At 43.2% G+C, this 27,338-nt stretch overlaps 1 protein-coding gene across 11 annotated transcripts in view; it reads right to left on the bottom strand.

Annotated features, from left to right (window-relative positions):
• HSF2BP (heat shock transcription factor 2 binding protein) overlaps positions 1-27,338 on the bottom strand; it is a 155,135-nt gene that overhangs the window by 47,648 nt on the left and 80,149 nt on the right. For 10 of the 11 annotated variants that reach the window (XM_063640522.1, XM_063640521.1, XM_063640523.1 and 7 more), the window contains exon 9: positions 10,202-10,406. In XM_063640522.1, coding sequence (XP_063496592.1) covers positions 10,202-10,406 — 205 coding nt within the window. Of the gene's footprint in view, positions 1-9,600; positions 10,407-27,338 lie in introns of those variants that run through there. The other variant, XM_055279843.2, reaches the window with a different exon arrangement.

Raw genomic sequence — 27,338 nt, 5'->3', positions numbered from 1 at the left:
AAAAATGCAGATTTGGCCGGGCACAGTGGTTCACGCCTGTAATCCCGGCACTTTGGGGGACTGAGGCGGGTGGATCACCTGAGGTCAGGAGTTCAAGACTAGCTTGGCTAACATGGTGAAACCCTGTGTCTACTAAAAAATTTTAAAAATTAGCCAGGCGTGGTGGCACGTGCCTGTAATCCCAGCTACTCGGGAGGCTGAGGCAGGAGAATCACTTGAACCCAGGAGGCAGAAGTTGCAGTGAGCCGAGATTGCGCCACTGCACTCCAGCCTGGGCGACAAGAGTGTGAAACTCCATCTCAAAAAAAAAAAAAAAAAAAAGTGCAGATTCACTGAGCCAGACTTAGGCATAAGTGACTATTCCTCTACCTGCCTCTCACATGTAAATTGTATATTCAGTGAAAGGCTTATCAAAGACCCAAAAGAATGCAACCTTTTGTCTCTTGTTTAGCTATGACCTGGAATGCCCTCCCACTCCTCCCAGCTTCCAGTCGTCCCATCTTTCTGGACTGAACCAATGTACTTCTTACACATATTGACTGATGACTCATGTCTCTCTAAAATGTATAAAAGCAAGCTGTGGCCTGACCATCTTGGACACATGTCGTCAGGACCTCCTGAGGCTGTGTCACGGGTTCATCCTTAACCTTGGCAAAATTAACTTTCTAAATTGATTGAGGCAAGTCTCAGATACTTTTGGGTTCACCACCTGATGAGAGAACAGAAAGGCCCCAGTCTGCTGATTGCCACCCTCAACATAGCACACCCACATACCCCCAAATACAGCACACACACCCCAACACGGCACACACTGAGGCTGCTGCTCCAAGCAGCACAACAGCTCATGGGACATTCAGGTGCTGCCTCCCCATCCCTGGGCTCAGGGCCAAACCTAAACTACCTTTAAGGAACAAGAATCTAAGCCAACACATGCACCCCCAGCCCCTTTACAACAAGTTTCACAGAACCTTAGGTACAGAGAGGTAAGAAATTTCATCCAAATGTGAGAAAACAGCCTTCTACTCTCATAATTGAAGAAAGTGTGCTCAAATGTCAAAGTGTAGTACTAAGTTTCTGGAAAACTTACTTCCCTGGCTGAGGGTGGTGGAGGGAAGGACACTGATTCATCAAGAAGAGGAAAATGTTCCAAGTACAATGTATAAAGGAGCAAGCATGCGATATATTTTTTAAGAATTTCCATTAAAATGGTTCTTTCAAAAAAAAAAAAGCTCTGATGCCTAACGGGTGAGCTTCAGCTCCCAGCAAAAATGCACACTTTGTGAACTGTATGCCCACTCCACTCTGTCCTTAAGTAATCTTAATGTCGTCTAAGTTTCAGATGCCCCTTTATTTCTCTTCTATCAGTATTTGGATTAAAAAAAAACAAAAAGAAAAGAACAAAGCAGAAGCACCCGCTATTGCAAAGTATGCTCTTACCCGCCCCTCTCCCTGCCCATTCTGGCTTGGCATGACAGCTCTGGGCTGTGACCACCTGCCTGCCCAGAGCAGGGGACATCTCGAAGGGAGAGGTCCTGTTAACTCTAAGCCTAGCAATGTCCTGTGCTGGCTTTCTGGCCTAGAGCAGGCAGGAGAATTTGTCCTGCTCCTGCCCTGGTTTGTTTCAGCTTTGTGGAATCTAAAAGAAAGACTGAAAGAGAGGACTACTCAATGATTCTAAGCAAGGTAAGATAGGTTGTAGTGATCCCTGAGCATGCAGCTCATGGAGACAGGAACGATAATTTTATAAACTGCTGCAGATACTGAACAGAACCTTTTAAAAATCAAGGCTTTTGATATTGATAATTAATCTCTGTCTCTCCCTATTCTTTTCTGAGACGAAGTCTTGCTCTGTTGCCCAGGCTGAAGTTCAGTGGTGTGATCTCAGCTTACTGCAACCTCTGCCTCCACAGTGCAAGCGATTCTCCTGCCTCTGCCTCCTGAGTAGCTGGTACAACAGGCATGTGCCACCATGCCTACCTAATTTTTGTATTTTTAGTAGAGACGGGGTTTCCCCTTGTTGGCCAGGCTGGTCTTGGACTCCTGGCCTCAAGTGATCCACCCACATCAGCTTCCCAAAGTGCTGGGATGACAGGTGTGAGCCACCACGCCCGGCCAACTCTCCCTCTTCTTTCTAAATGTTATTGTGTGATCAGGCAGCCACAGGAGCCTGTCACTTATCAGCACATCTTGTCTCAATACCAGCCTGGTGGGGAGCAGGGGTTACTGCCCCCCACCACACCAACTACTCCGCATTCTGTTCCCTCCCTCTTGACCCCATGGGCCTGCTGGTGGCAGCAGAGCGGCACATTGGCCAAAGAGGCTGCAGACCCTCTGCCAGGGGGTGAAGCAGCTCATCGCCAGAACTGCAAATGCCCAGACGCAGGACAGACACTGGCCTGAAGGCAAAGGACCCTAGATGAGGTTAGGGCCCAGGGAAAGGGAGGTGACACCAAGAGGCACGGATTCTAACCGCAACTCTGTCACTAGAGTCCAGTGTTCTCACCTGCAGAGTGTGGCTGGTGATGCCAACCTCACGGGGTGGTCGTGAGGACTGACTGAGCTGAAGGAAATCAGGCAGAGGTTCTGAACTGCCAACAGGAAGCCAATGCTTTGTTTTCAGCTATGGGACTACCATTAATGTGGGACGCCTTACAGTGTCATAGACATCATTAAATGCTTTCAATGCTCAAGTGCCTGGTTATGTGCCTGGTACTACACTAGGCCACATGAATTCCACAAGCCCAGGGCAAATGGCTCCTTACCAAAAAGTAAATGATGCTGGGGGGAATCCCACAAACTCCCAGAAACTGCAGATGAAACATCAGATAAGCATGTCCATACATTTTTGTATACAGAAGGTTTCTCAGATTCTCAGAGTGGCCCATGACCCTATAAGAACCACAGTTCTAGGGCTTATGATCCAAAACGAGAGTAGGTGCGAGCCATGGCCACAGGAAAGGCTGCTGGTGCCAGCGACTGAGCATGAAGGCACAGGATGGCAGAGGAGATGCTTTCCTCCCCAGTGGGCAGATGGCAGGCCCCACTCCAGCAGGGACCTATCACCTTCACGTCAGCCCATGCTATGCAGGACCAAGTGTGTGTGTGGCAGCTAGGCACAGTGTCCAGTGAGAACATGACACTTGGGCCTCAGATCTGGGTGTGGCTGGAGTCTGTGGGGAGAGTGAAAGCTTTACCTTGGGGAGGCATGTGTGGAAACAAACTCACTTCAGCAGTCTCGAGGACTTTTGCCATTTGAGGTGCTGGGGGTGGGGAGGGCAGCAATGACTAGAGGCTGACAGTGTGGTCATCTGACAATCTTAAGAGCAGATTCCACTTTTTTTTTTTTTTTTTTTTTTTTTTACATTTTTAAGTGTGAATCAGAGGCTGCTCCTGCCCCAGGCCCCACAGCCATCGCACAGAGCAAGGCCAGAGGTCTCCCAGCCAGCACCTGAGCACTCTCTACTGCCCTTCAAACATACACCAAGCCCGCACTTACAGGGCCTTTGCACTTCTTCCTAAAGCCTGAACTGCTCTCAGACATCGAAACAGTAATATTTTGCATAACACCATTTACTCTGAAAATTTGGGCTGCAAGTATGCCTTCAAGTAAAAAATATAATAGACTATGTGAGTGGGAGTCATTTTTCCAGCTAACAGACATTTTGTGCTGAGTATGATCTAAGAGCATTAAATGTACATTTATGGCGGGAAAAGCAGCAACTTAGGGAGCTCCATTGGAACAATATAAAATCCTATAATAAAGGCTATTCACAGCCAGGTGCAGTAGCTCATGCCCGTAATCCCAGCACTTTGGGGAGCTGAGGCAGGTGGATCACTTGAGTCCAGGAGTTAGAGACCAGCCTGGACAACACGGTGAAACTCCATCTCCCCCCAAAAATACAGAAAATTAGCCAGGTGTTGTGGCACACACCTAGAGTCCCAGCTGCTCTGGAGGCTGAGGCAGGAGATCACTTGATCCCAGGAGGCAGAGGCTGCATTGAGCCGAGATCACACCACTGCACTCCAGCCTTGGTGACAGAATGAGATCCTATCTCAAAAAAAAAAAGGCTATTCATGAAACCAAATAATTTTAAACTATGGTGAGCATATGAGCATAGTATTCTTAAGTGTTTGAGTTTTGAAAATCACATTTGTAATAACATTTTCAAATAATAAAATTCAGCAAGTAGTGGTGGGAAAACTGAAATATCCACATGTAAAAGAATGATGCCGGACCCTTAGCTTAATGGTATGTAAAAATTGATGCAAAATGGATCAAAGATCTAAACTGAAGAGATAAAACTATAAAACGAAGAAGAAAACACAGGAGAAAATCCTTGTGACCAAACATTTGATAATGATTTCTTGGATATGACACCAAAAGCATAGGCAATAAAAGAAAAAAATCAATAAACTAGACTTAACCAAAATGAACTCTTGCACATCAAAGGACACTATTAATAGAGTGCAGAAGCCCAGAGAGTAGGAGTTAATACCCGAAAATCCTACATCTGATAAGGCGTTCGCTCCTGTAACTCAACAACAGAAAGCAAACAATCCAACTCAAAAATGGGCAAAGGCCTTGAATAGACTTTTCTCCAAAGAAGAGATACAAACGGCCAATAAGCACAAGGAAAGATGCTCAACATTATTCATCATTAGGGAAATGCAAATGAAAACCTCAATAAGATGCATTTCACACCCATTATCAATGGCTATTATCAATAAAACAGAAAATAACAAATGTTGATAAACACGTGGAGAAACTGGAGCCCTTGGGCACTGCTGCTGGTGGGGATGTAAAGTGGTGCGGCTGCTGTGGAAAGCAGTTGGCAGTTCCTCAGAGAGCTACACAAAGAATTACCATGTGATTCGGCAATTTCACTCTTAAGTACACACCCCAAAAAATTGAAAGCAGAAATTCAAACAGATATCTGTACCCCAATGTTCACAGCAATACTATTCACAACAGCCAAAAGGTGAAAACAAGCCAAGTGTCCCTCAACAGATGGATGAATGAACGAAATGTGCTGCGTCCACACACTGGATGATACAGCCAGAAGAGGGAATGAGTTCTGACACTCGCTACAACACGGATGAACCTTGAGGTCACGATGCTAAGTGAAATACGCCAGACCCAAAAGAACAAAGATCATATGACTCTACTTCTATGAGGTGCATGGAGTAGTCAAATGCATGGAGACAAAGAAGAGCAGATATTAGAGGCCAGGGGAGAAAGGTTTAAGGAATGTATTGTTATATAACAGGTACAGAGTTTCTGTTTGGAATGAAGAAAAGTTTCAGAAATAGAAAACGGTAATGATTATAAAACACTATGACATATTTAATGCCACTGATTCTTCACTTTAAAATGGTTAAAACATAAATTTTATATTAGGTATATTTAACAATTTTTAAAACTTTAAAAATTACAAATTAAAAAGGACAGTAACAACAGTTTTCATTTTGTAGCGTGCACTAATTAGCACAAAGACTCCGATTTCTTAGTCTACATCTGGAGATAAATTTAAATGTGTGCATTCTCAGAGCAGAGGGGCAGCCATTGCTCTTAAAGATGAGAGTTTGTGAAGGCAGAGGTGTACCAGTTATCTCTTGCCCTTCTTACCTGAGCCTGGACTCAAAAAGCATCCAAAGACCTTTCAATGCCCTATAGGATGCCACATCCTACACTTTATCAGGGTCTATACTCAGGATCCTACACTGGTTGGAGAAGTTCTGAGGCATTCTCAGCATCTATGCCATGGAAGAAAACAGAGCAAACTTCAGGACTTCTCAGAAAATTAGTAAGTCTGCAAAAGTTTTCATCAACCTTTTCCATTTATATTAACATGTGGCAAAATAGCTAATGGCAGGTTCAGCCGAATCAATGGAATGGGCAGGCACATTTACAAGCTTTATTCAAAACCTCTGTAAACCAAAAATAAAATTCTAAGCCCCTCAACCATCTGAATGGACCCCTCCTCTCAGCCAAGGGCCTTCTGAAGCTGGCCTGAAAAACTAGTTTAGGCTGTGATGGGAAGTGACGGTCAGACATGCCTCATTATGTCATGACGGGAAGTGGAGGTCAGACATGCCTCATTATGCCCTCCTCCCTTTGGAATTCAGGTACAACTGACCCGTATAAACATTAAAACAGAGATCTTGAGACTTTTTGTTGCAATAAGACACCAAATTCTAGCTTGACTCTAGTATAGCATCACATGACAGATACCAGGCCATGAAAGAAATCAAAATATTTTACCCAAAAATATATTTCTTTGACATATTTTGAAATGGCCCTGCAAAGCTGTCTCTTGTGGGGAAAAATCTACATTCCGTAGAGAATCCTTTCCCTCTTCTCTGATCCAGGAGAGAATTAACTAAGAGTCTGATACCTTTTTAAGTCTGGTAAGAAACATTTTCAATCTATTCTCTCTGAAGCCTGCTACCTGAAGGCTTCATCTGCATAATAAAAAGCTTGGTCCCCACAATAGATACTCCCTCCTAGGGATTCCAGGTCTTCTGATAATAACTTAACTCTTTTAACCAATTGCCGATTAGAAAATCTTTGAATCTGCCTATGACCTAGAACATGCCCCCCGCCCCCTCCAATTGTCCCGCCTTTCCAGACAAAACAAATATATCTTACATCTTACATCTATTGATTGATGTCTTATGTCTCTCTACAATGCATAAAACCAAACTGTGGCCCATCCACCTTGGGCACATGTTCCCAGAACTTCCTGGGACTGTGTCACAGGCCACTCACATTTGGCTCAGAATAAGTCTCTTCAAATATTTTACAGAGTCTGACTCTTTTCGTCAACACTTCCTTGACCCCGGCCTGGCTTCCAGGCTTGGTCTAATTTTCTTCAGGCTCCAGACCTGTGATCCTATGCTTGGTACTTTAATTAACTTTAAAATCCTCTGGAATGAGTGAATGGCACAGGCGATATAACTGTACGGAACTAGAAGAACTCTGTGGCATGAGGCTCATCCCAAGCTATGCCATGAGGAGGCATGGGTCTCCAAAGCCACCCATGAAGTCTCCATATTGCTCTCAGTCAGAACAAGGGTTTGCTCTTTTCGGACTGAAGAGAAAGCAGCTCTGATGGCTAATGAGCTGCCAGACAGCAAGAGGAATGCTCGGAGCCGTCTGGGGGAAGGGGTGAGGAAGGAGGGAGTCAAGTCTGACATCTGGCCTGCCAGGTTTCACACCTTTACATACAAACTGATGGTGCTAAGGAGAAAAATAGTTCCTTAACTTAATAAATGTAAGAGGAATTCTGTTAAAATTACATTTCAAGGCTGGGCACGGTGGCTCATGCCTGTAATCCCAGCACTTTGGGAGACCGAGGCGGGCGGATCACTTGAGATCCGGAATTTAGACCAGCCTGGACAACATGGTGAAAACATGTCTCTACTGAAAGTATAAAAATTAGCCAGGCATGGTGGCGCACGCCTGTAATCCCAGCTACTCAGGAGGCTGAGGCAGGAGAATCACTTGAACCCAGGAGGCAGAGGCTGCAGTGAGCCAAGATGGAGCCACTGCACTCCCGCCTGGGCGACAAAGCAAGACTCTTGTGTCAAAAAAATAAAAATATAGGCCGGGTGCCGTGGCTCATGCCTTGGCTCCCAGCACTTTGGGAGGCCAAGGCGGGTGGATCACCTGAGGTCAGGAGTTCAAGACCAGCTTGGCCAACATGGCCAAACCTCATCTCTACTAAAAGTAACAAAAATTAACTAGGCGTGGTGGCGGGTGCCTGTAATCCCAGCGACTCAGGAGGCTAAGGTAGGAGAATCGCTTGAACCCAGGAGGTGGAGGTTGCAGTGAGCCAAGATCACACCATTGCACTTCCAGCCTGGGCAACAAAAGCAAAACTCTGTCTAAAACAAACATACAACATTTCAAAATATATGCACTATTTTACTTTGTCTGATTTTAAAATTCACGAGATCTGCAAAGTACATGCTTTTATGAATACCTTTTTAAAAACTGAGGTTTTCTTTAGATAACTAGTTGTAGAAAAATTAAAGAACCTATGTTTTCCTGTTGACCTTCATATGAAGAGCAGGAGGCAGGTCACTCCTTAAAACTGGCCTTATGTACTTTTCTTAGGATATACATTCAAAATATGGAGTTGTCATATGTTTCTTCCTAAAAGAGTTTTCGTAAGAACTCTTGCTATTCTTAGCACCTCAAAATCAGAAGAAAAGAAATGATCCTTCTTAATCACATCCATCCACTAATTAGCTAAACTACACAACATCCAAGAGTCTGGCCAACACTCACTCCTCTCTATACACTGTTGACCCCATCTCTGGCAGAGGTCCTGTAGTTCTAGAGGCAGCATCCCCCATTACCTTATTAAATAAATAGCAATCAAAAAGAAGATAGCACCATGATATTAAGTATAGAAACACAACATTCTTAATTTTATTCACCAATAATCAGGACCTACAGAACCACACAGCACAGATGGATCGATTTCTGCCTCCATGAATTTTAAATTGCCTTTTGCAACATTCCTCTGGCTCGGATGAGCTAGTGTTCCACAATATGCTGGCTCGTGAAATCCAAGCAACTGTGCCTTCCTCTACACTTCTTCACTCAGCCTCAGCCTTAAATTGCACACTGCCTATAAAAATCTACTTAAAAGAAAAATGAAGTTACTCTAAAATGCCATATGCAACAAAACAGCTTATTCTTGTAGACGCGGCTGCCACTGGTGGGGTGCACCTGCATTTGTTTTGCTCTTACAGCATGCTCAGGGCCCAGCAACCCTCCAGCATCACACTGAAGGAAGCAGCCCAGGAAAAGGAGAGAATGTGTTCACGTGACGTGACTTCAAGGATTGATTTAAATGGTGATATGGTTAGGCTTTGTGTCCCCACCCATATCGCATCCTGAATTATAATCCCCATAATTCCCATGTGTCAAGGGAGAGACCAGGTGGAGGTGACTGGATTATGGGGGCGGTTTCTCCCATGCTGTTCTCGTGATAGTGAGTTCTCAAGAGAGCTGATGGTTTTAGAAACATTTGGTAGGTTCTCCTGCATTCATTCTCCTTCCTGCCACCTTGAGAAGAAGGTGCCTGGCTTCCCCTTCAACCATGATTGTAAGTTTCCTGAGACCTCCCCAGCCACAGTGAACTGTGAGTCAATTAAACCTCTTTCCTCTATAAATTACCAAGTCTCAGGCATTTCTTTACAGCAGTGTGAACGCAGACTAATACAAATGGCAACTCTCACCAATCATGGTGTCCGTGAGAAATGAAATGTATTCTCCCTTGTTCTCTGCCAGTGGCCTAGAAAACAAGCTGGACAGAAACCAGTAGGTAGATAAGACAGACACGGCAGGGCCCTGGCATACAGGTACACCCATGCACAAAAAGGGAACTGGAACTATCGTTTCATTTATGGAATCTCAACTAACTGCATGTGTTCTAATCTATTATACAAGTTGTTTTTACAGCATTTGTTATAAGAAAAATAGGACTTCTAAGTTTATAGCCAAAGGGCCCAGAACAGTTTAAGGAGAGTTTTTTTTTTCCACCAACCAAGAGTAGCATGGTAATGTGCAAAGATCAACTTCCTATATCAAGTTTAGATTTTAGACAGCAAGGGTTGTAATACAACTCTTCTGACTTTCTTTATTCAAAAATAAAAGAGGCACAAAAAATATAGAACTAAAATGTCCAATGTCATCCGAAATAGCAGGTTCACCAAAAGGTTATAAAAGTAAACTTCCATTTTGGGGGGATTAATTACAATTACTAGAGAGAGAATGAATTGCTTTTCAAAGAAATGTATCTCAGGAAAATGCTGACCAGTGGGGTAGATGGTTATTTAATTTCCCTGTTTTATAGGTGAACCTACAGGTCATGGTCTGCTGAGCAGCAAGAAGCTGCCCTAAGCAAGCCCTCTTCCAGCCAGCACAGACATGGACCACTTTTCCAGAAGGACAGGTTCTTTCATGGCCTCTCCTTTGGCAAGCTTAACCAACCATCTACAAGTACTCTCATTTCCAAGACAAGTTATGTGGGATACATATCAATTCATGTCCATCTCTAGTCAATCACATTTTGCCAATTCTAACACATGGCACATGGTGATGGTTTTGGAGTATCAAATGAGGGACCTGGGGAGGAGAAGGGACACTGGCATTTTCACCAAAACCCTGGTTGCCGAGCACACCTACACATTATGCTCCAGAGTGCGGAGATCTTCCAGGAGCTCCTGGGCTGCAGTTTGCAGGCGGGGGTTGCGGCTCTTGGACATTGCCAGGATGCGTTGCAGGGGTAGGGAGCTCCGGAACTCAGAGGCCGACTTGGAGAAGACTTCAGGTTCCAGAACCACAGACTGGACAAGCCTCAGTACATGAAAGCACACCTCTGCATCTGGATCTAGGGGAAAGAGGTAATGCTTCTAGTTAGAATAAAATTTTCTTTTTTCTTTTTGTTTTATTTTTTGAGACAGAGTCTCACTCTGTCACCCAGGCTGGAGTGCGGTGGCGTGATCTCTGCTCACTGCAACCTCCGCCTCCCAGGCTCAAGAGACTCTCCTGCCTCAGCTTTCCTCTATAACTGAGGCAGGAGTTTCCCAAGTAACTGAGATAACAGGTGTGTGCCACCATGCCTCGCTAATTTTTTGTATTTTTAGTAGAGATGGAGTTTCATCATATTGGTCAGGCTGGTCTCAAACTCCTGACCTCAAGTGATCCACCCACCTCGGCCTCCCACAGTGCTGGGATTACAGGCATGAGCCACCACGCCTGGCCTAGAATAAAATGTTCTGCTGCAATCTACCCCTCAAGGGGTTCCTGGCCTTTCTGAATAACAGGTTTGACAGTTTAGAAAACTACAGGCTAATCTAGAAACACAGTCACTGCTTGATATAAAAGCTTAGCTCATAAAAGCAGCATCAAAAAACTCAATAGTCTAATAACCATGATCTTCAAATATTATAGGCATACAATTTTAAAGTGCTAAACTAGAAAGATGGGGGCTTTCTCTGTTTGCTAGTGAAGACTAAACTCTGATTTTTTTTTATTTTTTTATTTTTATTTTTTTTTTGAGACAGAGTCTTTCTCTGTCCCCCAGGCTGGAGTGCAGTGGCGCGATCTCGGCTCACCGCAACCTCCACCTCCTGGGTTCACGCCATTCTCCTGCCTCAGCCTCCCGAGTAGCTGGGAATACAGGCGCCCGCCAACACGCCCGGCTAATTTTTTGTGTTTTTGGTAGAGACGGGGTTTCACCGTGTTAGCCAGGATGGTCTCGATCTCCTGACCTCGTGATCCGCCCGCCTCGGCCTCCCAAAGTGCTGGGATTACAGGCTTGAGCCACCGCGCCCGGCTTGATTTTTTTATCTTGCCCAAATTCCTATCTAAGGGGTCTGGGGAGTCATGTCCTACAAATCATAAATTCTCATCAGATGGGTTTTATTTAACCCTATATATCGTGACTTTCCAACCTGACTCTGGCATAACATTATGAGACAAGAAAGAAAATAAAAATATTTTACCCCAAAATATGTTTCTTTGCCATATTTTGAAATGGCCCTGCAAAGCTGCTCTTTGTGGGGGAAAATCTGCATTTGTAAAGAATCTTTACTAACATAGCTAGATCTTTTTCTTCGAGACCCTCCCAATCCTAAAGAGATTAACTAAGATCTGAATAGGAAACATTTGTCATCTACTGTCTCTAAGGCAGCCACCACAAGACTTCAAAAGCACTTTGACGTCCACAATCTTTACCTTAACCTGAACATTCTCCTTCTATCAATCCCAGGTCTTTATCAATCAGAAAATGTTTAAATTCACCTATAGCCTGGAAGCCCCACGCCTCCCAGCTTTGAGTTGTCCCACTTTTCTGGACCAAACCAATGTATTTCTTAAATGTTTTTGATTGATGTCTCACACCTCTCTAAAATGGATAAAGCCAAGCCACACCCAACCACCTTGGGCACATGTTCTCAGGACCTCACTCATATTTGGCTCAGAACAAATCTCTTCAAATATTTTGTAGAGTTTGACTCTTTGTCGACGCTAGCATTCTGTCCACTTATAAGATTGTTTTAAAAAGTATTACTTCTTTTTCACTCCAATTGCAGCAAATCCCTCAGGGACCACATACAGATACAGCACTTATCAGGGCCACTAAGTTTACACAATGTCACTGGGTATATAAAATTCACATTGTTTATTTTCCATGAGAATGGCCCCAGGAGTCATAGAATCTGGTAGCCTTGCATACATTGTAGCAACCACTAAAAAATAGCTAGACAAACCCACTGGAAGCTTCAATCCATCACCAGAGTAGAGCCAACCTTCCTTACCATTCCTCTCTACTGGCAGCCTTTACGATGCCGTAAATTCACTTCTTGACCGGGTACTGTAATTGGAACCAGGCTCAAAATCAGCACCTCTTTTTTAGCACATTTACTTAACAACAACAACAAAAAAAGCAAAAACAAAAAAAAAAAAAAACAAAACAAAACCTTCTAAGATGTAGACTGAAAGAGCAGACTAAACAGTCTCTCAGTGGGAGCTGCCACAGCACTAAGCCCTAACAAGAAGCTTCTCACCTACAGAATCAGAAGACTGCTGTGGCCAGGGAAGATAAAAGGCAATCTGCTCTAGCCCTCAGGTAGGGTCCAGGAGTCATCTTAAGCCAGACTGTTAGAGTCCTCCTACTTTGGGGGAAGGGAAGGGAACTTTCTCTAGTAGAGACCTGCCAAAGATAAGGGGCAGCTAAGGCAGACACAGAGGCAAGGCCAAAGGCCATGGGTGAAGATGCTTTAGCAACTCAGCCCTCATCCTAAGCTCAAGGAAAGGTTAGAGGAATTTGAAGCCAGTGGGATGGAAGGTACATACACAACAACAAAACCCAGACCCATCTCAACTCCCCAATAATGAAAGCCCAGGAGAAAAAGAAGAGTGGCCATTTCTGAATATAACACTATCTACCCACCTCATTCCCCTCTACAGAGAGGGTACGCTATGGCCCAGAGGCCAAAGGTAGCCCATGACCCGTTTCTGTACAGCCTGCAAGCTAAGAATGGTTTCATTTTTTTCTTCTTCTTCTTCTTTTGGAGACAGGGTCTTGCTCTGTCTTCCAGGCTGGAGTACTATGGTACAATCATGGCTCACTGCAGTCTCAATCTCCCGGGCTCAAGCCATCCTCCCACCTTGGCCTCCCAAGAAAGCGGGACCACAGTACATGTGGCCACGCCCAGTTAATTTTTCGAATTTTTTTGTAGAGACGGTGTCTCACCACATTGCCCAGGCTGGTATCAAACCCCTGGGTTCAAACAATCCTCCCACCTCAGTCTCCCAAAGGGCCAGAATTAGAGGCATGAACCATTGCACCCTGCCAAGTTTTACATTTTTTAAGGGTAATTTTTTAAAAGTAAAAACCAGAAGAATAATATGCAACAGGGACTACACGTGGCCCTCAAAACTCAAAATATTTATTTGGCCCATTACAGAAAAAGTTTGTTGACCTTGCCTACTGCCCTCCACACAATGTCCAACACTGAAATCAAAAATTACAATGAAGAGGCAATGGAGGCCAGGCACAGTGGCTCACACCTGTAATCCCAGCACTTTGGGAGGCCAAGGCGGGCAGATCACGAGGTCAGGAGTTTGAGACCAGCCTGGCCAACATGGTGAAACCCCATCTCTACTAAAAATATAACAATTAGCTGGGTGTGGTGGCACACGCCTGTAATCCCAGCTACTCAGGAGGCTGAGGCAGGAGAATCGCTTGAACCCAGGAAGCGGAGGTTGCAGTGAGCTGAGGTTGCACCACTGCACTCCAGCCTGGGTGACAGAGTGAGACTCTGTCTCAAAAACAAACAAACAAACAAACAAAATAAGGCAAAGGAAACAAAAGGCTCATTGTCAAGTGACAATCAACAGAAGCAGACACACAGATAACCTGGAATAATAATACAGAAATTTCAGAAAAATAATCTGAAATAAATATGATTAATAGATGGGAAAACACTGTTTTAAGGTACTTACACTATACCTGAAGCAGCAGATTATTATTTAAAGGTAACAGTCATGCAATGCATAACACTTCAGAGGGCTTCATTGTCAAATTCTATCAAACAATTAAAACAGAAATAATAGAAATTTTAAACAAGTCTTCCAGAAAACAGAAGAGGAGGAAATAAGTCAACTTTTTTTTATGAGGCCAGAATTACAGTGACACCAAAACTAGATAAAGATGTTAAAATAAAAGAACAGACCAATATCCCTCATAAACAAAGACACAAAAATCCTAAACAAAAAAATAGCAAATTGCATTCAGCAATATATAAAAAGGATAATACTTCACAGCCAATAGACACTTATTCCAGGAATGGAAAGCTGGCTCATTATTTGCAAATCAGTCACCATCACCTACCATAACAATAGACTAAAGAAGAAAAAAAAATTCTCTCTTCAATAAATGCAGAAAAGGCTTTTGACAAAATTCAACATCTGTTCATAACAGTAATAATAATAATAAATCTTCAGCAAAACAGGAATAAAAACAAACATCCTGAACCAGATTAGGGGCATCTACAAAAAACACACGGCTAACATCATACTTAATGGTAGAAGACTGAATGCTTCTTTCCTAAGATGAAGTACAATGCGAGAATATCCTATCACCCCTATTCAAAATCATACTAGAGATCCTAGCCTGTGCAGTAAGGCAAGAAAAAGAAATAAAAGGTTTATTGATTAGAAAGGCAGAAATGAAACTGTCTCTATTTGCAGGTGATATGATTGTCTATACAGAAAATCCCAAAGAAACTAGAAAACAAAGTTATTAGAACTAATTGAGTTTAGCAAGGTCACAGAATACAAATTCAACATACAAAGGTCAACTGTATCCACATACTTATAATAAAAAATTAAAAATCTGATGTTTTTTAAAAATGACCATGTATTGTATAATAGCACCAAAACATGAAACACTTCAGTATAAATCTCATTAAACTATGTGTAAGATTTCTATGCTGAAAAACAACAAAACACAGATATAAGGAAGTAATAAAGATCAGAGAAAAAAAAACCCACAAAGGATCAACGAAATAAAAAGTTGTTTTTTTGACAAGATAAAATTGATAAAGCACTTCCTAGACTAACCAAGAAAAAGAGAAGACACAAATAAACAAAATCAGAAATTAAAAAGGAGACATTACAACTGATACCATGGAAATACAAAAGATCACCAGAGACTATTATGAACAACTATACACTAACTACCTAGAAAACCTAGAGGAAATGGATAAATTCCTAAACACATACAATCTACTAGATTGAATAAGGAAGAAATAGAATACCTGAGCAGAGCAATGACAAGAAATGAAATTGAATCAGTAATAAAAAGTCTCCCAATGAAGTCCAAGACTGGATGGCTTCGCTACCAAACTTCTACCAAACTTTCAAAGAACTAACACCAATTCACCTAAAACTATTCCAAAAAATTGAAGAGAAAGGGATTCTCCCTAAATCACTCTATGAAGTCAGCATTATCCTGATAGTAAAACCAGACACGGATGCCACAAAAAATGAAAATTATATGCTAGGCCAGGTGTAGTGGCTCACACCTGTAATCCCAACACTTTGGGAGGCCGAGGCGGGTGGATCATGAGGTCAGGAATTCAAGACCAGCCTGGCCAACATGGTGAAACCCCGTCTCTACTAAAAATACAAAAATTAGCCAGGCGTGGTGGCATGCGTCTGTAATCCCAGCTACTTGGAAGGTTGAGGCAGAAGAACTGCTTGAACCTGGGAGGCAGAGGTTGCGGTGAGCCGAGATTGCGCCACTACACTCCAGCCTGGGTGACAGAGCAAGACTCCATCTCAAACAACAACACACACAAAAAAAAGAAAGAAAATTATAGGCTAACATTCCTAATGAATACAGACTTAGAAATTCTCAACAAAATACTAGCAAACTGAATCCAACTGCACAACAGAAAAATAACACATCATTATCAAATGGAACTTATCCCAGGGATTCAAGGATGGTTCAACATATGCAAATCAATAAACATGATACATTACATCAACAGAACAAAGGACAAAACCATATGATCATTCAACAGATGCTGAAAAAGCATTTGGTAAAATTCAACATCCTTTTATGATAAAAACCTTAAAAAAACTAAGGATAGAAGGAATATACCTCAACAAAATAAAGGCCACATGTGACAAATCCACAGCTAACATCATACTAAATGAGAAATGCTGAAATCCTTTCAGCCAAGAACCGCAACAAGACAAGATGCCCACTTTCACCACTCCTATCCAACATAGTACTGGAAGACCTAGCCAGAGCAATCAGACAAGATAAATAAATAAAAGGCAGCAAAATTGGAAAAGAAGAAGTGAAACTGTCGTTCTTTGCTAAAGATACGATCTTCTACCTAGAAAATTCTAAAGAGTCCACCAAAAAACTGTTAGAACTGATAAATCCAGTGAAGCTGCAGGATACAAAATCAATATACAAAAATCAGCAGTGTTTCTATACACCAAGAATGAACAAGCTGAGAAACAAATAAAGAATGAAGTCGCATTTACAACAGCTACCAAAAAATTAAAATACCTAGGAATAAATTTATCCTAGGAGGTGAAAGATCTCAAGGAAAATGACAAAACACTGATGAAAGAAATTGAATAGGACATAAACAAAAAGACATCCCATGTTCAAAGCCTGGAAGAATTAATAGCCTCAAAATAATCATACTGCACAAAGCCATCTACAGATTCAACGCAATCTCTGTCAAAATACCAATGTCATTTTTCACAGAAATTGAAAAAAAATCTTAAAATTTGCATGGAACCAAAAGAATCCAAATACCCAATGCAATTGAGAGGAAAAAAAAAAAAAAAGGAAAAGAAAAAAGCAGGAGGCATCGTATTACCTGACTTCAAAACAGATTACAAAGCTTTAGTAACCGAAATAGCATGGTACTGATATAAAAACAGACACACACACCAATGGAACAGAATCCAGAATCCAGAAATAAATCCACATATTTACAACAGAGGTGCCAAGAATATACCTTGGGGGAAGGACAGTCTCTTTGATAAATGGTACTGGGAAAATTGGATATCCATATGCAGAAGAATGAAACTCGATCCCTATCTCTCACCAAATATTTAAAAAGCAACTCAAGATGGATTGAAGCTTAAATGTTAGACCCAAAACTAAAAACTACTAGAAGAAAATATAGGGAATACACTTCAGGACATTTGGTACAGGCAAATATTTTATAGCTAAGACCTCGAAAGCACAGACAACAAACAAAAATAGACAAACGGGACTATATTGAACTAAAAACCTTCTGCACAGCAAAAGAAACAAGAATGAAGAGACAATGTGCTGAATGGGAGAAACTATTTGCAAACTATTCCTCTGACAAGAGGATCTATCTAAAAGGAACTCAAACAACTCTAATAAAAGAACAAATAATCCCATTAAAAAGTGAGCAAAAGATTTGAACAGATATTCCTCAAAATAAGCCATACAAATGGCCAATAAGTACACAAAAAATGCTCAGTATCACTAATCATCAGGGAAACGCAAACCAAAATCACAATGAGATATCATCTTACCCCAGTTAGAATGGCTATCACTAAAAAGACAAAAAACAGATGCTGGTGAGGATGTGGAGAAAAGGGAACTTTTACAATTGTTGATAGGCATGTAAATTAGAATAGCCACTACAGAAAACAGTATGGAGATTTCTCAAGAAACTAGAAATAGAACTACCATGTGATCCAGCAATTCCACTTCTGGATATTTATGCAAAGGAAAAGTAATCAATATATCAAAGGGATACCCCCATGTTTATTGCAGCACTGTTCCTAATAGCCAAGAGACAAAATCAACCTACAAATGTCTGTCAACAGGTGAATGGATAAAGAAAATGTGGTATATATACACAGTGGAATACTGTTCAGTCTTAGAAAAGAATGAAATTATATCATTTGTAGCAACATGGATAGAGCTGCAGGTCATTAAGTGAAATAAGCCAGGCATAGAAAGACAAATTTTGCATGTTCTCACTCATATGTGGAAACTAAAAAGTGGATCTCATGAAGGTAGAGAGTAGAGCGACTGATAGCAGAGGCTGGGAAGGCTCTGTGGGTTGAAGGGGGGATGAGAGAGGTTGGTCAGTACAAACACAGTTAGATAGAAGGTGTAAGTACTAATGTTTGAGAGTAGAGTAGGGTGATGATAGTTAACAACAATGTATACTATATTTCAAAGTAGCTAGAAGAATGTGAAATGTTCTCAATACATAGAAATAATACTCAAGGTGATGGATACTCCAAATACCCTGAATTTATCAGCTTGATCAGTATATATTCTATGTGTGCAATAAAATATCACATATCACCCCATAAATATGTAAAATATTATATATAAAAAAGCCTGAGAACAGAATGAAGGGAAGGATAAAGGAAGAGAAGGATGATGGAAGGGGACGACAGAGAGAAGAAAAGAGAAAGAAAAAGAAATATTTGCCAAAGTCCTTCCCATATCTCCTGGTGAACTGAACTTGTGTTCTCCCAGACCCATGAACTCAGCAACAGGGTTCGGCAACTCCTGCCCGCCCACCCTAGCCCTTACTGACACATCCACTCCGATTCCTGGCTGTACCAGGAATCTCACGGCCTGGGCTCACATCCTGCTCTGCCACTTGCTCCCTGGGTGAATCAGCACTGACCTGGCAGGGCTGGCGAGTTAATGCATGGGACGTGCTCACAACAGGGCTCAGCACAGAGGAAGCATTGAGAACTGCTCATGATCACCACCATCACCTCATCAAGTACTTTGTACTATCTGAATCTAGTTCATTTAAGTCTTGCCTTCTCGGCAAATTTCAAGTTCTGTCACACAGTATGCAAGGCGGTAACCCTCACAGATCCAAACCAGTGCTGTGTACACTCCCAGCTGACATTGCACCTGAACACATACCACTGTGGTGAGCAGGGTTGGCTGGATCCATTGAGATGTGCCTGCATCACAGTGAGGCCTAATGCAAGTGAAATGCCTGGAGCTTCCCAGTCAAGTAGGAGTTGCTGTCCATACCCTGCATCAGGGACTACCGTTCATGGGGTGTGCCAGCCCAGGCTGTCTGTCAATGCGTGCTCCCACATTGTCGAGTAGACTAAGATCTGATATCAGGTAAATTCTAAAAATAAATAATGCCAAACATATCTTTGAAATAAGCTACATGTCATCTGACGCAGCACACTCAGCCAAGCAATAAAATCTACTTGGTTTTCCTCTGCTCCTTGCAGATCCTTTTCCTTTAAGCTAAAGAAATAGGTGCCTTGAGCATCAAACTATAATTTTAAAATATCCTAAAAGCCACGAATGTTCTCAACTACAATCTAAGAAGTAGTCATTCAAATCATGCCTTGTACACTGCTATTTGTTCCAAGTGACCAGCGAGCATTTTTAAAAATCTCATTTCTGTCAAGTTCTTCATAAATCTTTTTGGCCTTTCATGGTGTTGTTTCTTCTGATGGCAGCTGCTGTTGCCCTACACTGACATCTGATCATTTCTCGCTGATGATTACAGTACCCACCAGCTCTTACATATAGATGTCAATGTGTGTTACTCTGGAAACAACATGAAGGACATCTCTACAATTACTTCTCTGCAGTAAAGAAGAAAAAATTCAATGGGCCAAGAAAAAAATCCCATTGAATTTTTTAAAACTAGTTTTATAAACCAACTGTATTAGTCCATTTTCACGTTGCTGATAAAGACATACCTAAGACGGGGAAGAAAAAGAGGTTTAATGGACTTACAGTTTCACATGGCTAGGGAGGCCTCACAATCATGGTGGAAGGTAAGGAGGAATAAGTCACATCTTACATGGATGGCGGCAGGCAAAGAGAGAGCTTGTGAAGGGAAATTTTCATTTTTAAAACCATCAGATCTCACAAGACTTATTCACTATCACGAGAACAGCACAGGAAAGACTCACCCCCATGATTCAATTATCTTCCACCAGGTCCTTCCTACAACATATGGGAATTGTGGGAACTACAAGACGAGATTTGAGTGGGGACACAGAGCCAAACCATATCATTCAGCCCCTGGCCCCTCCCAAATCTCATGCCTTCACATTTCAAAACCAATCATGCCTTCCCAACAGTCTCCTAAAGTCTTAACTCATTCAGCATTAACTCAAAAGTCACAATCCAAAGTCTCATCTGAGACAAGGCAAGTCCCTTCTGTCTATGAGCCTATAAAATCAAAAGTAAGGTAGTTACTTCCTAGATATGATGGGGATACAGGAATTGGGTAAATATAGCCATTCTGAATGGGAGAAATTGGCCAAAACAGAGAGGAGGCTACAGGCCCCATGCAAGTCCAAAATCCAGCAGGGCAGTCAAATCTTAAAGTTTCAGAACGATCCCCTTTGATTCCATGTCTCACATCCAGGTCACGCTGATGTAAGAGGTGGGCTCCCATGGCCTTGGGTAGCTCCACCCCTGTGGCTTTGCAAGGTACAGCCCCTCTCCTGGCTGCTTTCATGGGCTGGCATTGAGGGTCTTCGGCTTTTCCAGGTGCATGGTGCAAGCTGTCGGTGGATCTACCATTCTGGGGTCAGGAAGATGGTGGCCCTCTTCTCACAGCTCTCCTAGGTGGTGCCCCAGTAGGGACTCTTTGTGGGGGCTCCAACCCCACATTTCCTTTCTGCACTGCCCTAGCAGGGGTTCTCCATGAGAGCCCCCTCCCTGCAGTAAACTTCTGCCTAGACAACCAGGCATTTCCATACATCCTCTAAACTCTAAGCAGAGGTTCCCAAAACCCAGTTTTTGACTTCTGTGCACTGACAGGCTCAATACCACATGGAAGCTCCCAAGGCTTGAGGCTTGCACCTTCTGAAGCCACGGCCTGAGCACTATGTGGGCCCCTTTCAGCCATGGTTGGAGTGACGGGGACACAGGGCACCAAGTCCCTAGGCTGCACAAAGCACAGGGACCCTGGGCCTGGCCCATGAAACCACTTTTTCCTCCTAGGCCTCTAGGCCTATGATGGGAGGGGCTGCCGCAAAAGTCTCTGACATGCCTGGAGACATTTTCTCCACTGTCTTAGGGCTTAACATTCAGCTCCTTGTTACTTATGCAAATTTCTTTAGCCAGTCTGAATTTCTCCTCAGAAAACAGGATTTTCTTTTCTATCGCATTGTCAGGCTGCAAATTTTCCAAACCGCTTCCCTTATAAAACTGAATGCTTTTAACAGCACCCAGGTTACCTCCTGAATTATTTGCTGCTTAGAAATTTCTTCCACCAGTTACCCTAAATCATCTCTCTCAAGTTCAAAATTCCACAGACCTCTAAGGCAGGGGCAAAATGCCACCAGTATCTTTAATAAAACATAACATGACAAGAGTCATCTTTGCTCCAGTTCCCAACAGGTTCTTCATCTCTGTCTGAGACCACCTCAGCCTGGACTTTATTGTCCATATCATTATCAGCATTTTGGTCAAAGCCATTCACCAAGTCTCTAGGAAGCTCCACACTTTCCCTCATTTTCCTCGCTTCTTCTGAGCCCTCCAAACTGTTCCAACATCTGCCTGTAACCCAGTTCCAAAGTCACTTCCACATTTTTGGGTATCTTTTCAGCAACACCCCACTCCTGGTACCAATTTACTGTATTAGTCCATTTTCACACTGCTGATAAAGACATATCCAAGACTGGGAAGAAAAAGAGGTTTAATAGACTTACAGTTCCACATGGCTGGGAAGGCCTCACAATCATGGCAGGAGGTAAGGAGGAGCAAGTCACATCTTACATGGATGGCGGCAGGCAAAGAGACATCTTGTGCAGGGAAACTCCCATTTTTAAAACCATCAGACCTCGTGAGACTTATTCACTATCATGAAAACAGCACAGGAAAGACTCACCCCCATGATTCAATAATCTCCCACTGGTTCCCTCCCACAACACATGGGAATTATGGGAGCTACAAGATGAGATTTGGTGGGGGACACAGGGCCAAACCATATCACCAACCAAAACTAATTATCTGATTCTCTAACCAAAAGAGAGTTATTGAGCTTTAAACATTAAAACAGATCAGATTCACATTTAATATTGCCATAGGAACCTTTGTATTAAAGTAGCAATTTGAGTACATTTAGTGCTATCATATAAGAATAATACTTTCACAGGTGATGTTTACTTCTGCCCTTTTTATAAGTGACCCTCACCCAAATGCAGTGGTCTTACTGCTGCCATCTGCAATGAGGGGAACGAGTTCTGGAGGGTTCAACACCTTGCCCTGTCTTATCTAAAAGAGCTGACAAACAGTGAAACTAACACAAAAAGGCAACATGCCTGTGGAACTTGTCAACAATCCTTGACACACAAGCATGGGAAATGGGAGGGCAGGTGTGCTTTCAGCCTGTTCTTGGAGAACATTTAAACTACAAAAAGGGCCTTTGATAAAACAGATCAATTTCAAGGCAAATTGACAAAAGTACTGACCATAAGATCCGTTAAATTACAATTAGAACATAATTTGATTTTCAAAATCATATCTATTAAGATATGCTTATGTAAAACAAAAGAATCCCTTCCCTGGAGAAAAATTATCTAGCTAATTCTTAAAAAGAATTTAGAGATTACAAAAAGAATTCCAGCCAAACTTCTCAAAAAAAAAAAAAAAAAAGAATAGGTAGTTGCCATTGTGTGGAACTGAGGAGGATGAAGGGAACAAGTAATAATAAACTGAAAAGTCCTCCACAGAAAACTTCTCTCCACCAAAATCAAATATTCATCAAGAATCTGCTAAACAAAATAAAACCATCCAGAAGAAAACTGGTCTCTCCCTCAATAATTCAATATGGCAGAAGAGAGTGTGGGCTGGCAGCTGTTCCTCCCTTGCTGTGAAAACTGCCTCTTCCTTCCAGAGAGTCCTGCCCTATGACCAACATCTGAAATGGAAACGGCCCAGGTGGTCTCCAGGGCACTACCCTTTCACCAGAGTACCAGAACTCACAGAAACCCAAAGTTTGCTCTCCCCTTCAAGGCACTCAGCTGTGTATGTGATGAGGTGTTATGTCCTCATCCTCAAAATACTGTCATTGTTCAGAACATTTTTGGAACTCCTCCTAGAATTACCTTCAATCTGTGAGCCACACACAAACATCAGTGTTACCATCTTAGATTCTGACGCCACCTCCCAATCAGGATTCTAAGACTGAGAGTGTTACTTAAAAGTCAGGTTGGTGGCCAGGTGGGGTGACTCATGCCTGTAATCCCAGCGCTTTGGGAGGCCAGGAGGTCAGGAGTTTGAGACCAGCCTGGCCAACATGCTGAAACCCTGTCTCTACTAAAAATACAAAAAAATTTGCCGAGCATGGTGACACATGCCTATAGTCCTAACTACTCAGGAGGCTGAGGCAGGAGAATCACTTGAACTCAGGAGGTGGAGGTTGCAGTGAGCCGAGATCACACCACTGCACTCCAGCCTGGGCGACAGAGTGAGACTCCATCTCAAAAAAATAAATGAAAAATAAAAGTCATGCTGGCTACTGTCAGCTTCATTTATGAGCCACTAATGAAGGTGAAGAGACCAAGTGGCTCCCCCAAGCACCACTCACACAGCTGGGCCCTCTCACCTGCCCGCCTGTAGGCTTACCTGCCCAGCTCAGCAGCACAGGACAGTCCCCAGCTGCATGTGGAAACACTGTTTCCATTTAGCCCTGGAGGACACTGCATCTTCCCGGCTTTCCTCCGACCTCACCTGGCTGTTCTGTGCTCCCTCATCATCTTCATCTGCACTGAAAATGCTGGCCCCACAGCTTCATCCTCAGCCCCATATCACTCCCTCAACAATGCAGTCCCCTGCCATGGTTACAAATACCTTCTATACTATGATGATTCCCAGCACCAGCTGTTCCTCCGGCCCTGACTCCTAACATTCCCTCCTTATCCTCTCCAGTGACACTGGCCTTTAGTCACTCCTACAATACTCCTTTGCCCATAGCTGCCTCAGACCCTTCCCCTGCCACCCTTGGCCTGTGATGCTCTGCTCAAAGATCTCAGCACAGGCTGTCCTTCGCTTCCTTCAGGTATTCACTCAAATACCCAAAACAGCAGCTCCACACAACACTCTCTAGCCTCCTCCTCATGCCACTCCATTTTTATTTGCATTACTATATGATATACGCCATTATATTTGTTTACTGTCAAGTCTCCTCACCTGAATATAAGTTCCATAGGGAAAGAACTCTGTCTTGCTCACTTCTGAGCCTGACAACTATAACAAATGGGGCTGGTCCACTCCCTGCATTCTGACCCACCCGAGTGCTGGGAGCTCGACAACAATGGTAATAAACAGGCCGGCCCACTCCCTGCAGACTAACTCTCATGAGTGTACTCCAAGCTGAAGCGCACCCTCCCATGGCACCACCCCCGATCAGGGCAAGTTCAGCACCCCGGCTCAGCAGCATTGTCTGAAGAGAGGACACAAAGCTCCCTCAGTGTATTTGGTGGAAGACAAAAAAGAAACACAACTACTCTCTTACCGAGTCCTTACTTTCTTACCTGGTTAGGGATTTTTCTTTTCTTTTTTTTTTTTTTTTTTGAGACCAAGTCTCCCTCTGTCCCCAGGCTGGAGTGCAGTGGTGTGATCTTGGCTCACTGCAACCTCCGCATCCCGGGTTCAAGCGATTCTCCTGCCTCAGCCTCCTGAGTAGCTGGGACTACAGGCGCTAGCCACCACGCCTGGCTAATTTTTGTATTTTTAGTAGAGACGGAGTTTCACCATGTTGGCCAGGCTGGTCTCGAACTCCTGACCTCAGGTGATCCACCTGCATTGGCCTCTCGAAGTGCTGGGATTACAAGCATGAGCTACCATGCCCGGCAAGGGATTTTACAATGAAACAGTTTCAGAAGATACAACTATGACTCTATTTGTAATATTCACCATGGGATACAGAAGAAGGAATGATCAGACTTGAGGATGTGAAATCTGGAAAGCCCTCTGGAAAATGGTTTCAAGTTGGATTTTGAAGGTGTAGGAACATAAAGTATCTACCCATTTAAATGATTATGAGATGGAGTCGTAAAACTTTATATAGTAGGCTATTTTATATTTCTGACTTTTTTCTTTCCAAAAAGATGCTACTCCCTCAAACTTTACAGTAAATTACAACTCCCTTATAATGGAATGTAACATCTTGGCTTCTCCATTAGCTCATCTGTTTCTCAATTACACTCTGGCAACAGATTCCTCACTTCTCTCTTTCCAAAATCGCTTCTCAACTTTTTCAACATGATACTGTAGACAACAGATCACACACAGAGGAGAAGTGGAAAAGGTGTTACTTGGCCCAGCCAGGAATTTGCTCCTTTTCTAAAATATACTTGCATGGCAGATGGGTCAGCTCTGATACATATGCAGAACCTGAATTACAACCAGATTAGTCCCACTTCCACACATGTCAAAATACATTAAAATAAGCAGATGTCAGTAACCATAACAGAAATACCACTGGCAAACAGAATTCTCAGAATTCTCATCTATTAAAATGAAGGCAACACATTTCAAATTAAATGTAGGTTTAATTTATAAATTCGGCATGGCACAGGAGAAAACACACAAGCTGAGGTAGAGGGTTTATAGTCAGGTGTCAGGATATGAATGCCAAATGGGGTACTGCCTAACTAACTGGCCTTGGCAAGTAAATCTTTTACATTCTCTGAGCCTGTTTCCTTGTCGATATAATACAAAATACATCCATCTCAAAGAGTTTTATACCGCACATTGGATAATACACGTAGAACAGGTAGAAATGTAATAGTAACTATTAGGGCTCTCATTGGCTACTCTGCTTCCTTTGGCCATGCAGATTATCACAGACTTATGGCCTGAAAGAATTATCTTTTCAAGAATTACCTTTTGGTTTGGTTTTCTGGGAAGTTCAGTTTATGGAGAATACGTTTTAAATATTAGAGTTTGTGTCAGCAAATACGTTTTTGTTTATTGTGATAACACAATGTGGGACAAAGCAATACTTATGTCCCTTACTTTAAATATATGTACATATGCTATTAGTCATGTATACTGAATTATTTGTGTATATTTAAAACAAAGACATATAAGCATTCTCTTCATTGCAAATTAGATCAGAAATCCTCCAGAGGTACCCAGATACAAATGCTGTCCCCACAAAGTCCAGGAAGCCTCTCCCCTCCACAGCACTCTGTGGAAGCCCCTCTGCTTTGACTCCCTCCTGGACAGCCCCTCTGCCCTCTGTCCACGCAGCTTTGCCCTGACACTGGGTCATTTCCCTCCTACCTGCTGCCACTGCGTACCTTGCGGGGCCCTCCCTCCGTGCTTGTCATCCCTAGCCTTCCTTCAATATGGCTTCTAGCACCACAATGCTACTGATTCTGCTTTCTTCAAGGAGCCCAGACATCTGGCCACTGGCTCTCAGGGCCTCTACTCAGTCCTCAGCCTCTTGGTCTTGTTTTCCCCTCCTTTTCCAGGCTCTCCCTTCACCAAGCAACTCCAAACCCCTCAGCAACTCTGCCTTCCCTTTCTATAGGCCAGTGGGAGTGTGTGGCGGCTCAGTCCCCTCTATTCACTGCCACCCTCATGCTCTATCCTGAAGATGGAGTCAATTCTGCTTCGTGTCATAGCTCAAAATAGAGCTCTCTCAGATTCACATTTTGAGTCTGTTTCTCTCCTGAAAAGCTCTCATCTTTCTGAGTCCAAACCCAACAAGGCAATGTGAGGAGTGTGAACAGAGGGACACAGTGATGAGGATGTGGTCACGCGTGACCACAGCCTGTGGAGGATGCCCAGGGGTGAGGCCAGAGGAGGTCAGATCATGGACTCTGATCAGAGCCCCTTCCGGTTTTCAGTGGGGATGTCAGTGGTGTAATCCGACTGTGAAAGATCAGTCTAACAAAACGGCAGGGAGAGAGAGGGCTGAATCAGAGCGACTAGGTCCGAAGCAGAGGGAACCACCAACAGATCCCCTGGTAACCCAACAAGAAATGCTCACGGTCTGGACCCAGTCAGAGTCTGCAGGACACAGCAGACATTCTGGAAGTTACAACAGCCAGGAGTAAGAGGACGCATGGCCTGACTGGACCTGCATGGTGCGAGTGAAGGGAAAGGCCAGGCCTGGGGGAAGAAAGGGGACACCATCAGCCAGGATGTGCGAGAGAGAGCACAGGGCGAGCCCCAGGGGAAGCACGACACGTCCAGCTCTGGGAGTCACGAGGTGGCTGTGGGAGGTCCACATGAAGGAAAGGCACAGGCACTGGAAGTGCTAGCCCA

Source organism: Symphalangus syndactylus, chromosome 5, assembly GCF_028878055.3.
Source record: "Symphalangus syndactylus isolate Jambi chromosome 5, NHGRI_mSymSyn1-v2.1_pri, whole genome shotgun sequence".
Lineage (NCBI taxonomy): Eukaryota > Metazoa > Chordata > Mammalia > Primates > Hylobatidae > Symphalangus > Symphalangus syndactylus.
The sequence above is the reverse complement of the archived record's forward strand: the minus strand, read 5'-3'. Positions and strand labels throughout refer to the sequence as shown.